Raw genomic sequence first — 12,154 nt, 5'->3', positions numbered from 1 at the left:
CGACAGTCATTTGCTTTATCTAATTGCTTCTCAAAAGTGAATGCTATACTTTTGTGAAGTCTGAATAACAGCACTAAGGGATGGGATGAAGTTACAGATACAGAAAATACCAGAGGGTCATGGATCCTGAAGCTACAAAGATTTGTAAGGCTTCTAGTTTGAGAATTACTACAAATCCCAGATTGAAGGGAAGAAATTACAAATACAATTTTAGATTTCTTATTTTACTTCATTGTTTTATTTTGTCCATCATTGTTCTGAGAACTCATTGTGTGACACATTGATGGTCAGGGACCTCATAGCCTTTCTTGAGCAGGTGGTAATTTGTCGACTGAACTTAATTTAGCTGTTACTTCAATACATTCTTGTTCTGCGATTACTGAAGAGACGCACAAGATGTAGTCTGTGTTTTGCACAGCACATAATTTTAATTAACTAGTAGAAATTGAAATACAGAATAGCACAAAATAATACCTAGTTGAAATGGAGTCACATAACACTGGTTTTGGAGTTGTTAGAATGGCCCATCTGAGGAGGGGAAGAGAGATATTTAAGCAGGATAGATAATCCTGCCAACACTTGATTTCTGTGAACGTGTTTATCTTTGACTATGAGAAACTGCTGCTGGTTCTTAACCATCTATTATAGAGAATTTTTATAGATAGAATATTTATAGATGAATTAAGAGAGTTAACTTACATGAATCTTTTGCCTTCCTGACCTTAAACTTTTCCTATAAACTTCATTCATTCACTAAACAATTCTCAATGCCTACTATACCAGGCAATGTCATAGGTATTAAAATATAGCAAGTGGGAGGTCAAAGTCTTATGGAGCTGTGCAGACTGTGGCAAAAATAGACAATAAGCAGCAAACAAGTTAGATAAATTCACATTGTAGGTAACATTTTCACGTAAAAACAGCATAATACAGAGAGAGTGACTGAGAGGAACAAGATTCCACTTGGGGTTAGAAGGCCTCTCTCAGAAGGGACATTTGGGCATGGAGGAGAACAAGGAGTCAATCATGCACAAGTTAAAGGAGAGGAACATCATGATGAGTGGGAAGAGCAAGATGCTGCCTTGAGGGGACACATAGCTACTGCTACAATACAATAAGCAAAGGAAAAAGTGAAAGGTGCAGTCAGAGAGACAGGCAGGTGTGAGGTCATATAATGCTGCCTGGGGACATTTTCAGTTTTATTCTAGGTGCAATTTCATGCAGACATTCCTGGAAGGCTTTGAGCAAGCTTTTTTTTTTTTTTAGATCCCCTTATAGCTTTGAGGACAATCGTTTAATACGTAAGGAAAGGGAGAAAGAGGGAAAGTGGAAGCAGGGGGAAGCAATAGAAGTAATAGAAATGAGAATTGTTGAAGACCTGGACTAAGGTGTTTAAGGTGGGGAAGATGAAAAGCAAATTAAGTGGAAATATATTATGGGGGTGGAGCCAATAGGACTTGTGACCCATTATATTTAAGTGTGAGAAAAAAAAGGAATTGGGGCTGATTCCTCGGTACACTGGTGGAACCAGTCCTAAAGCCAAGACAGGTTCTAAGCGGCACTGATGTTGCTGGTATAGAGTCGCATTTTGAGAACCATCATCTTGAGGCAAGCTCTGAAGTCAGCCAGAAGAGAAACGAATACAGCCAATTAAGACAAAGACAGGTAGGGGCAAAAGAGGAGCACAGAAATGTTTGAGTACTCTGAGTGATCGACTGTTCTGGAAAGATGGAATAAAATAAATAATTACCATGGGGTTGTGAGAAATGGAGATCCCTGGTGTCCTCAACAATAGCAATTTCATGACATAGAGGGAAGCAGATCCCAGTTGAAATGAGTGATGCCAGAATAGCCCAAGAGAGCTGGCAGCAGCAAGAATGCATTGCTTTACCCAGGAGTTTTGTTGAAAAGATTTGAGAAATGGGACGGTAAGGGAGGAGTATGTGATCAAGGGAGAGGTAATATTTTTTAAAAAGATTAACCATATTGGTGCATGTTGATCTGTAAATGATAATTTCATCATAAGCAAGAGTTTAATGGTGTAGGAGAGGGAGATGCCCAATTACAGCAGAGCAGAGACCTAATGGAGGTGAGAGAACATGGCATCTGCGTAAACTCCTGAGTGGTAAAATTGACTATGGATATTTACAATTTCACCTCATGCATCATGACAGGGGAGAAGCCAGAGCCACTGCAGAGATGTTCAGGTGGGTCTATATGTTTGGTCTTGGGAAGATGAGAGAGTTCCTATCTAATTAAAAGGGAGAGTGTATAAAGATAAAGTATGAAAGTTTTTCCAGATACAATCAGGAAGCAAAACAAAAAAAGAGAGACTGATTGTGAAAAGTGATAGTGGCTGTTGGTCAGGAGTCTCAGTCAGGTCAAATAATTGCCCGCTGGGTGTGGTAGAGTAATAAACTAGAAGAATAGTGTCTTAGTCACTTTGCTCTTTGCTGGGACAACCTGACACCCAAAACTTAAACCAAGAGAGGATTATTTTGGTTCAGAGTTATAGTTTGTTGTTGGCTGACTCCAAAGCAGAAACAAATGGCACGGTGGAGGGCGTGGGCCAAGCTGGAGGAAATCTGATCACAACCTGGCAGTCTAGAAGCAGGGAGAGAGGGGAGGAGTCAGGAAGGGAGACAGACACCTCCAGGTGTCTTCCGAAGAGCAAGTCAGCTCTAGCATCCCATTGTCCAATCACATTCCGAATCCCCTGTCTAGGCACATGTGAGGCTCTTGGGGCACATCTACATATAAACCATGACCAATAGGTTGCAGTGATCTAGAAAGAAGTGCTTGTTAGTGAGATTTTTTAAAATTATTGGTACTGGCAAGCGTTGTTCATCAGACAAAATACTCAACACTCGACATTAAAGAAGGAAAGATTGGTTTCACTTCATAACTTGTAGAGGTTTTAGTCCATAATAGGCTGACTCCAAAACAGGGCAGTGAGGCATTGCAGAGCAGGCAGGAGGCGGCAGCAACAGGAGCTCGCCTTCCCTCTCTACTTTTGTATTTATAAAAGCCGTAAACCTATTAATTGGTAACACATACACCCAGTGTGGGGCTTCCGTGATGTACGTCCTTAATCCCAGTGTCACACTCTCAGTCTACACTCACACACCCCAATCTAGCCACCTTTGAAATTCCCCACATACGGTCACATGAGGGCTTGTGGGGGACATCTAGACGGGAGTCATTACAGCCAGGTCAAAAATATGACCCTGGGAATTTCTGAGAAAGAAAAGAAACAAGAGTCATCGAGAAGCAGAGAGGACAGAGTGCTGGATGGCTCATCCAGGTGATGTTAGGTAAAGGGTGGTGGAAGCCATCGCAAGTGTGAAAATCTGCAAAGAATAAAGCGAATGATGGGGAAATCAAAAGATGACAACTGCCCAGAGGAGCAATCACTAATGAAGTCCAGGGGTACAAGCTTCAAGGAATAGGTGCTTCTGAAAGAGGAAAGAGAAATAGTTTGAAACAAGGAGGATACCAACTGAGGTTCTTGAGGATGGGGACAATAATGTAGCATGAACTGCAATGTATTGATTCATGCTACGAATAAAGTTTAGATAAGTTTAGAGCCGGAAAAGACTAACACAGCAGTAGAAAAAGTTTCATGGGAGAAGTGGTCTTCAAAAATAAATAGAATTTTATAGATTTTAAGCTATAACAGAAGAATTACCTAAGACAAGCTTTATTTTATTTGAGGAAACTTAAACCTAGAAAAATCAAGCGACACCTAAAATCATACAGCAAATTTAGGACTGTGCTACAGCTAGAAAGTGAATTTTATGATTCCTAATTCTCTAGATTTTATTACATTATATTTTAAGGGTAAGGAAGAGAAAGTAATACTCAAAAATGCATCATGTCAGCATTCAAAAGTTTTCAGATTTTAGAGCACTCAGGGTTTCAGTTTTTCAGATTATGGAATGCAGTCTATTAAAGAAAAATTCAAAAGCCTGAAGGCAGAAATACAAGAAATCAGCTTAAGCAGATTAGAGAATTTTTATTTGACAACAATACAAGATAATGTTTGGAAAATACAATAGAGCCAACTGAAGAAGGTTTGGACTTGCAAAATAAAATGTGTGTTTGTCAATATCTGCTATCATAATACTGCATGAAAATGCTTCAAATCCTGAAGTGGCTTAGAACACCCAGTTTGTGGGCCTGTGGGCCACTTGAGGCAGTTCGCTCCAGACTGCAGGTAGGATGTGCTCCAGGCAGCTCCAGGCAGCTCCGTGGCTCCTGAGAGCTGACTGTCATCTTATCCCAAATCCACGTTCCATGGCATGACATTGAGATCTTGCGTCAACTACAGTAAGTGAGCATGTTGGAGAAACCAGAGCAGGATTTGCCCCCTTCACACACTGCGCCCCACTAACAGCTCACTTACAAGGACCGTGTCCCTTGTGGAATCAAATACACTGATGTTCACATTTCAGCCTTGCCACTTATTGCAATTTCATGGACAAGTTATTTAGTCCTCTGAACTTCAGTTTTCTTTATGAAAAGAGAGACAGAGAGAGAGAGAAAGAGAGGAGAGGGAGAGATTGGTACTACATTATTTAGAACAACCTCCAATTTTTAACAGAGAAAACTCAAACTCAGTAAAAAATATAAATGAATAAAAGCATGGGTGGTTAGTGGCTTTATTGGCACACAAAGCAAAAATCAGGCAAGTGGCTCTGGTGCCAGCCCCAGGGATATTTGGCCTCAGGCTCTCTGGCCTTCCAGGAATGCACATCTGATTGTCTCCCTCTTTACTTCTTCCCTGCCTCCATCTTGCCCATCCTTGGTTTTGTTCTCTCCTATAAAGGACAGGGTATTTCCATATGATCACAACTGCAATGTCCCAAGATTCCAATTCTTCTAGATTCACAACCCATTAGGGAAGGCGAGATTACCATTACCTGCTTCAGTACAGACATCCAGGGAGAGCCCTCGTTGGCTTTGCTTGAGTCACACGCCATGCTGATGGCTGGGACCAGGGACGCGGTGACACTCAAGCGTGTGTGGAGGGACAGCAAAAGCGCTGAGCACACCAACATCCTCGCCTTCTCAGCTCTCTTGTTCACAAGGTTTTGTGATGATTATGAGAAGCTACAAGTAGAAATCAGTCCTGCTCACCTTTAGACTGGGGACAGTCCACTGTCAGGTCCCTCCCTCTGGCTCTCCTTCATGGTTCAAATGCAAGAAAGCGTTTTAAATGTGATGGCCCACAATGCATTCTTACAGCCCACTGAATATTTGGAATAAATGTACACCGCTGAAGCTGTGCGGATTTCCTACTTTTCCTCACTCATGTAACTGACAGGAAGGAACGTAACTAGATTTTGCGATCTGAGGATTTAATTTTGTAGCTTTCTTTATTTATATTATTGCACTGCTTTTAAGAATTGCCTTTATAAAATAAAAAAAATTTCTTAAGACTTTGTCCTCAGTAGTTTTAAGAACTCTTTTACAGTTGATATTTTGTTATACTTCATCTTATTGCTATTTTGGAAAGGATCCTGAAGGCCTAGCTGTAAGTTTAGTTCATCGTGGGCAAGTTATTTGATTTCTAAGAATTTTATTTTTAAAAATTAATGCCAGCTACATGCATCTCAGGGTTGTGGTAAGAACTAGTAATAGGTAATACATGTAAAATCACTTTGTAAAATATAAAAAGGTAAGATGAGAATTAATAGCCTTTTAAAAAAAAAAAAGCTCTATAAAATCCTAAGAAGAAACGTTTCCAAGCTGGTTTGTGCTCTGGTATTACTTTCCATGTCATAGAAATGTCCATGAGGCATAATTTAGCCTTTCTCTCTTACAGAACCAGAATCTTGTGCACCTGTGAAAATTTCACCGCAGTCCTTGCTGCAAGATGCTGCAGGGCAAGCAAGGAAAGAAAAGGTGAAGTTACCACATTATTTGCTGAGCTCCAAGCCAAAGTCTCAACCACTTGCAAAGGTAAAACAGACATGGGAACAAATTTTGCCGAACCAATTAACCCTTTCGCGTGGAAGTTGCTAGTGTCAGCTACTGTGTGCTGCTATTTACTGACTCTACCATCTCATGTAAGGCTGGTAGTCACAGAAGCTACAGCATGCTTTGCTGGAGCTGCTCATGCAGACTCTTGAAGTAAATTTTATGAGCCAGTTGCTAATCAATTGCTACCTGAAATCAGCGGTGCTGGGAGTACTGCCTTTTGGGACAGTTTCTCAGCTCACTGCTGGATCACCAGACACCCTTTGGCTAATCCTCAGGGTAAAATCCACATGACTTACATGTATACAGGACCGGGCCCCACTGTTTCTTCAGCCTAACTGTGCCTCAGAGTCACTTTCCCTCTGCCATTGTGAGTTTCTCTTTTGTCCCTTCCCCAAAAGCCTCTAAGATTAAGTTTCCACCACTCAGTTCCAAAAGGAAGGCTTTTTAAGGCTCACTAGTAAATTCTTGATAGTTATCTTCTCTTTGTTTCCAGCCACAGAGTAGTCATCCGTATCAGAGAAGTCATTGCCACGTACATAACAGATACATGATTAGAGTGCTTCTCAAAATGCATTGGGCTTGTGGATTAAGACCCACATCCTGACTCCTGAAGTCTTACGTGGGGCTAGCGATTCTGTAGTTCTAATAAACTCCCAGCCCACGTCAGGGCTGCTCACAGGAGGCTGACAAGGGCTCGGAGCAGGGGTTCTCTGTTTCCTTGACCACAGCATCAACAACACCCGAGACTTTGTATAAATGGAAACCCTTGGCCCTGCCCCAGGTGCATGGAAGGAGAAACTGGGAGCAGGGTCAGAAGTTGTGTCTTAATGAGTCTGGCTGGAGATTCTTAGGGAAGCTGACCTTGATAGTCACTGGCATGGAGGAAGGAGTGCAGACTTCACTATGATGCAAGACAGTGTTTGAAGCTTTGTCACCTACATTTCAGCAAAGTGTCCTTCAGTTCTCTGAACTTGAGCTTCTTCATCCTTCAGACAGAGCCTAAAACACCTCTTACAAGGATGTCATAAGGATTACATGAGACTGTAAATTCTCATTTCCTCCACCAATCTGTTATTTTCCTCTTGTGACAGGGACTTTTTCTTATCTTGGGAACCCCTAGGAGAATCAGTTTGCTTTATTAACTTTTTTTCCTGACTTCATAGATTCAAGATCCCGTTGGAGGAAAAGTGAACACATCCTCGGTTGCCTCTGCTGCCATTAATAATGTAAAGTCGCCCCCTTTTGGGTTCCACCTTCTCCCACCATCAGTGAAGTTTGGAGTGCTCAAAGAAGGACACACCTACGCAGCCACTGTAAAGCTCAAGAACGTTGGTGTGGACTTCAGCAGGTGAGGACGAGCGAGCGCCGAATGCCTGCTCAGTTCCCCTCCCCCTCTGTTACTTGTCTTTGCCGGTCTGCACAGGGAATGCTTCCTATACTGTTACTGTGCCCTGAGCCTTCACATCATTCATTCAGCAATTTACTCGCTGACGCATCTTTCATTCATTCATTCCTTCATTCTCATCTATCATAGCCCCCCAAAAGAAGAAGCTATTCAAATATTACAGTGGTACGCAAAACTTGAAACTATCTCTCAAATTAATCACAGACTGTAATGCCAGTTGTCATTTGTTTGAGCTTAGTGTGAAAACTGCTGGGCCAGGGATTTAGCCCAGTGGCACCACACCTGCCTTACAAGGCATAAGGTCCTAAGTTCTATCCCTGGTACCAAGAAAAAAATCTGCTTTGTGTAAAAAAAAAAAAAAAAAAAGAAAGAAAAGAAAAGTCTATTTAAGGAATATAACACACGCGCACACACACACACACACACACACACACACACGATGTCATGCACAGAAAATGAAATTATTAACAGAATGAAATGGTGTTGGAGATAGATTTCAAAAGATTGGGAGAAACATTTGCAAACTATACACATGATAAGTGACTAGTATCCAAAATTTATGAAGAGCTCATCCAGCTCAACAGTGGAAAGGTTAATAACCTGATTTTAAAATGGGAAAAGAATTTAGTAAACATTTTCCCAAATAAGACATAAAAATAGCCAATGGGATGAAAAGGTGCTTAACATCATTAATTATCAAGAAAGTGTGAATCAAAACCACCATGAAATTATCACCTCATACCTGCTGAGAACACTATTATTAAAAAGTCAAGGGATAAATACATATATATTATATAATATACCCTATATTATATTATAATATGTATTATGTACATTATATATTATGTTATATTATAATATATAATTATATAATTAAAATATAATATGCAACATAGTAATATTATATAATATATAATGTGTAATTGTTATATAATATATAATAATATATAATATGATGTGTGATATAATTATATATTATATATGGTATAGAATACATTATATTATATTATTATAATGAAATCTATATCTATACATACACATAAATAAATTTCATATATTTTTTCTTTGTCCATTTATCTGTTTGGACATTTATGTCCATTTATCTGTTTGGACATTTAGGTTGTTTGCATGTCTTGGTTACTATGAATGATGCTTCAGTGGACATGGGAATCTTCAACCCCACATCCCAAGGTGGTGATTTCAGTGCATTTGTATATGTGCCCAGGAGAGTGGTTACTGGATCATACAATAGTTTTATTTTTAATTTCTTTAGTAATAGCCATACTGTTCTTCACAGGGTTATTCCTAGCAATAGTACAAGATTTCCCTTTCTCTACACGCTGGCTGATATTTTTACCTTTTGCACTTTCATTTCATTCATCATTTTATTTGCTGTCAGGAACCTTTTTATTTGGATGTACTCCCATATATTTATTTTCATTTTGTAGGTTGAGTTTTTAATGTGAAATTCAAAACAAAAATCATTGCCCAGGTCAATGTCTGGGGTTTTTCCCTTATGTTCTCTTCAGAAGTTTTATGGCATTGGGTCTTGTATTTGAATATTTTAAACATTCTGATTTGGTTTTGGATATCTTGTTGGCTGGGATCCAGTTTCATTGTTTTGCATGTAGAAATCCAGGTTTCCCAGCACAGTTTAGTGAAGACACTGTCCTTCTTTTCTCCCACCGTGTCCTCTTGGTGCTGTTATTGAAAACTGATAGTACATATTTGGGTTTATTTCTGGGCTCTCTATTCTGTTCTACTGGTCTATACACACAGCCTTCAATCCCGATATGTTTCTTTGTGGTATTAATAAATGCCCAGCCGATTAGTAAAACACGCTTCTGGATATGTCTAGATGGGTCACAGAACCATGGCTTGGGTGCCATGCATGGTCCATTACCCATTCTTTTCCGGCACTGTTCCCCTGCTCTGCTTCCCAGCTGCTATGAACTCAGTAGCTTTGCCCCGCTAAGATGTTCCTGCCTTGGAGCGAGATGATCATAGATCAAATCCTCTCACAACATAATCCAAACTAAACTTTCTCCCTTAGGTTGTGGCTGTTAGATATTGTATCCCAGCAATGAGAAAGCTGGCACCAGAGAAGTGGGGCCATTGCTGTGTCTATACTTGATCATGTTGTTTGGAAACCTTTGGAACTGGTTGGAGGGAGGAATTTGGAAAAGTTTGTGGGCTAAAGAAGTCCTAGCATGCTGAAAACAGAGCTTGATAGGTAATTCTGATTCGAGCTCAAAAGACCAGACTGTTGATAGGAATATAGACAAGAAAGACCAGGGCCAGAAGGTTTCAGCTGAAAACAAGGACTCTGTTGCAGTGGGACTAGAGACCATGTATGTCACACACAGACAGAAATTTTGTCTACATTTTGCCTGTGTCCTGAGACTTTGTAGGAAACTGAGTTTAAGAGTAGCAGACTAATCTGGTAGAAGAAATTTCAAGACAGCCCAACATTCAGGCTGTGGAACAGGTAATGCTTCTTTATTTGGCCAGATTTATAATAATAATTGGGGGCAAAAGATAGAGCAGAGAAATTTTAAAAACTTAAATTTGGGCTCAGAAGAAACCATATATAAAGTTGGGGCCAATGTAGGTGTGGCTGCTAAAAAGATGAGCACCATTAAAAAGAAAGCAAGTACTTCGTACAGGCACAATAAGATGAAGGAATAGTATCTCAGGAATCAGCAAGACCCCACCTGCTGCAAGCACAAGGGTGCCTACTTGAGAAGGGCCTCCTAGGTAACTGGTTCCCTGGGATTCATTTCCCTTTGTTCAAACATCCAGTCCCTCAGAAACTGCTACAGCCATGGTCCACGGGTGCCTGGCAGCTGACCTTGGCATTGTCCACCGATGCTGGATTTGCAAGCATCCAGAATGCAAGGGATGTGGAGTCAGGAAGCTTTCCACATAGATTTCAAAGGAAGACCTAGGATTCCAGGCAAGGAGTTCCTGAGAGCAGAGTCTGTGATGTTCTGGAAATGAAGCTAAAGGTGTAGGGATGTCCCTGGGAAGTTGGAGATGCCAGTAATGTGGAACATCTGCTAAGGAGAAACTGCAGGCAATGAGTAGAGCCAACCAAAGACAGAGTCCCTGTGGACTGCAACCAGCCAGGACATAAAGGTGAGGCTGCCCAAGCCCTTTGGATCTTGTATTCCACCACCATGTGCTGTGGATGCTGATACAGGGCTACAGGACTTAATGTTTGCCCTGCTGGGTTTGGTCTTGTTTTCATACTATTATTTTCTAGCCCCCTCTTTCTTCTTTTTGAAATGGGAACATGTATCTTAAGATTATGTAAATTGTTTTTCATTTTCACAGAGGCTCATAACCATTACTTTGCCTTGAGTCTTAGAAGAGATGTTAACTTGGACATTTGAAAAATGCTGATGCTGTCGAGACCTTGGGGAAGGGACTGTTGTGTTTTCAGTTATACAGAGGACAGTTGTATTATGTTAGGCAGAATTATGACTCGCTATTGTCTTTATTTGGAGGCTAAATATGGTTTAAGGTGTGTTTGGGTATGAAGTTGACAAGGGTCAGCCTGTTAATCCAACTTCATTGGATTGAGCAATGCCTTGCAGACCAATAAAGGAAGCTACTGGAGATGTCTGTGCCTGTCACAGAAGTATAGTCCCTCACCCATTCCTCTCCAGTACCATTCCTCAGCTTTACTTAATGGCTGCCATGAGCTCAGCAGTTTTGCTCTGAGGTGCCCTTATGCCATGGTGTTTCTGCCTTGGAGTTAGCTGACTATGGACTGAACCCACTTAAAATGTAAACCAAATCAAGCCTCTTTTAAATTGTGGCTGTGAGGTGTTATGTCAAAGCAATGGCTAATTCAATGTGTCTGCTTTTATACCAGCACCATTCTGTTTCAATTATTCTTTTTTTTCCGTTCAATTATTATATTTCTATTTCTGTGATATAAATTTAAATCAGGACATATGGTGCTTCTGATTTTGTTTTTCTTTCTCAGAATTGCTTTGTCTGTTCAGGGTCTTTTACACTTCCACACAAATTTTAGAATTTTTGCTGTTTCTGTAAAGATTAGCATTGAGATTGTAATAAGGGTTGTGCTGAATTCCTATTTTCCTTTGGATGGTATGGATGTTTTTACCAATATTAGTTCTTCCAAGTGAGGATATAATATATCTTTCCATTTATTTGTGCTTTCTTCAATGTCTTTCACTAATGTTTAGTAGTCTTCAGTATGCCAATCTTCCTTGGTTAAATTTAGTCCTAAGTATTCTTTTAAATGCTCTCATAAGTGGGATTGCCTTGTTGATTTCTTTTTCAATTGGGTTATTTTTGGATTAATATATTGCCAGTTTCTGTGTGTTGACATTGTATCCTGAATTTAACTGAATTATTACTTCTAATTTTTGTGTAATCTTGGGGTTTTTATATGTAGGATTACATCATCTACAGATTTTTTAATTTTCAATTAATTTATTTAATAAATTAAATATATTTCCATCAATTAGTTAAATAAGTTTTAGTTAATTATTTTACTTCTTCCTTTTTAATTTAAATGCATTTTATTTCTTTTTCTTAATTGCTGTTGATATTTAAAGGCTTTGCTGCTGGGTGTGGTAGTATACGCCTATAATGGTACCACTCTGGAGGCTGAGTCAGGGAGATCTCTGTGAGTTTGAGACCAGCCTGGGCTACACAGTGAGTTCCAGGGCAATCTCAATTACATAGTGAAACCCTGCCTCAAAAAAAAAAAAAAAAAAAAAAAAAAAA

General features: G+C 39.8%; 1 protein-coding gene across 3 annotated transcripts in view; it reads left to right on the top strand.

Annotated features, from left to right (window-relative positions):
* Positions 1-12,154, top strand: part of Spag17 (sperm associated antigen 17) — a 195,771-nt gene that overhangs the window by 161,613 nt on the left and 22,004 nt on the right. For all 3 annotated transcript variants that reach the window (XM_033758259.1, XM_010631186.2, XM_010631185.3), the window contains 2 exons: positions 5,828-5,964; positions 7,149-7,333. In XM_033758259.1, the coding sequence (XP_033614150.1) occupies positions 5,828-5,964; positions 7,149-7,333 (322 nt within the window). The remainder of the gene's footprint in view (positions 1-5,827; positions 5,965-7,148; positions 7,334-12,154) is intronic.

The sequence above is a fragment of the Fukomys damarensis genome, unplaced genomic scaffold (genome assembly GCF_012274545.1).
Source record: "Fukomys damarensis isolate Sample0158 unplaced genomic scaffold, DMR_v1.0_HiC HiC_scaffold_33, whole genome shotgun sequence".
Taxonomy (NCBI): domain Eukaryota; kingdom Metazoa; phylum Chordata; class Mammalia; order Rodentia; family Bathyergidae; genus Fukomys; species Fukomys damarensis.
Note: the sequence above shows the minus strand (reverse complement) of the source record. Positions and strands in the feature narration are given on the sequence as shown.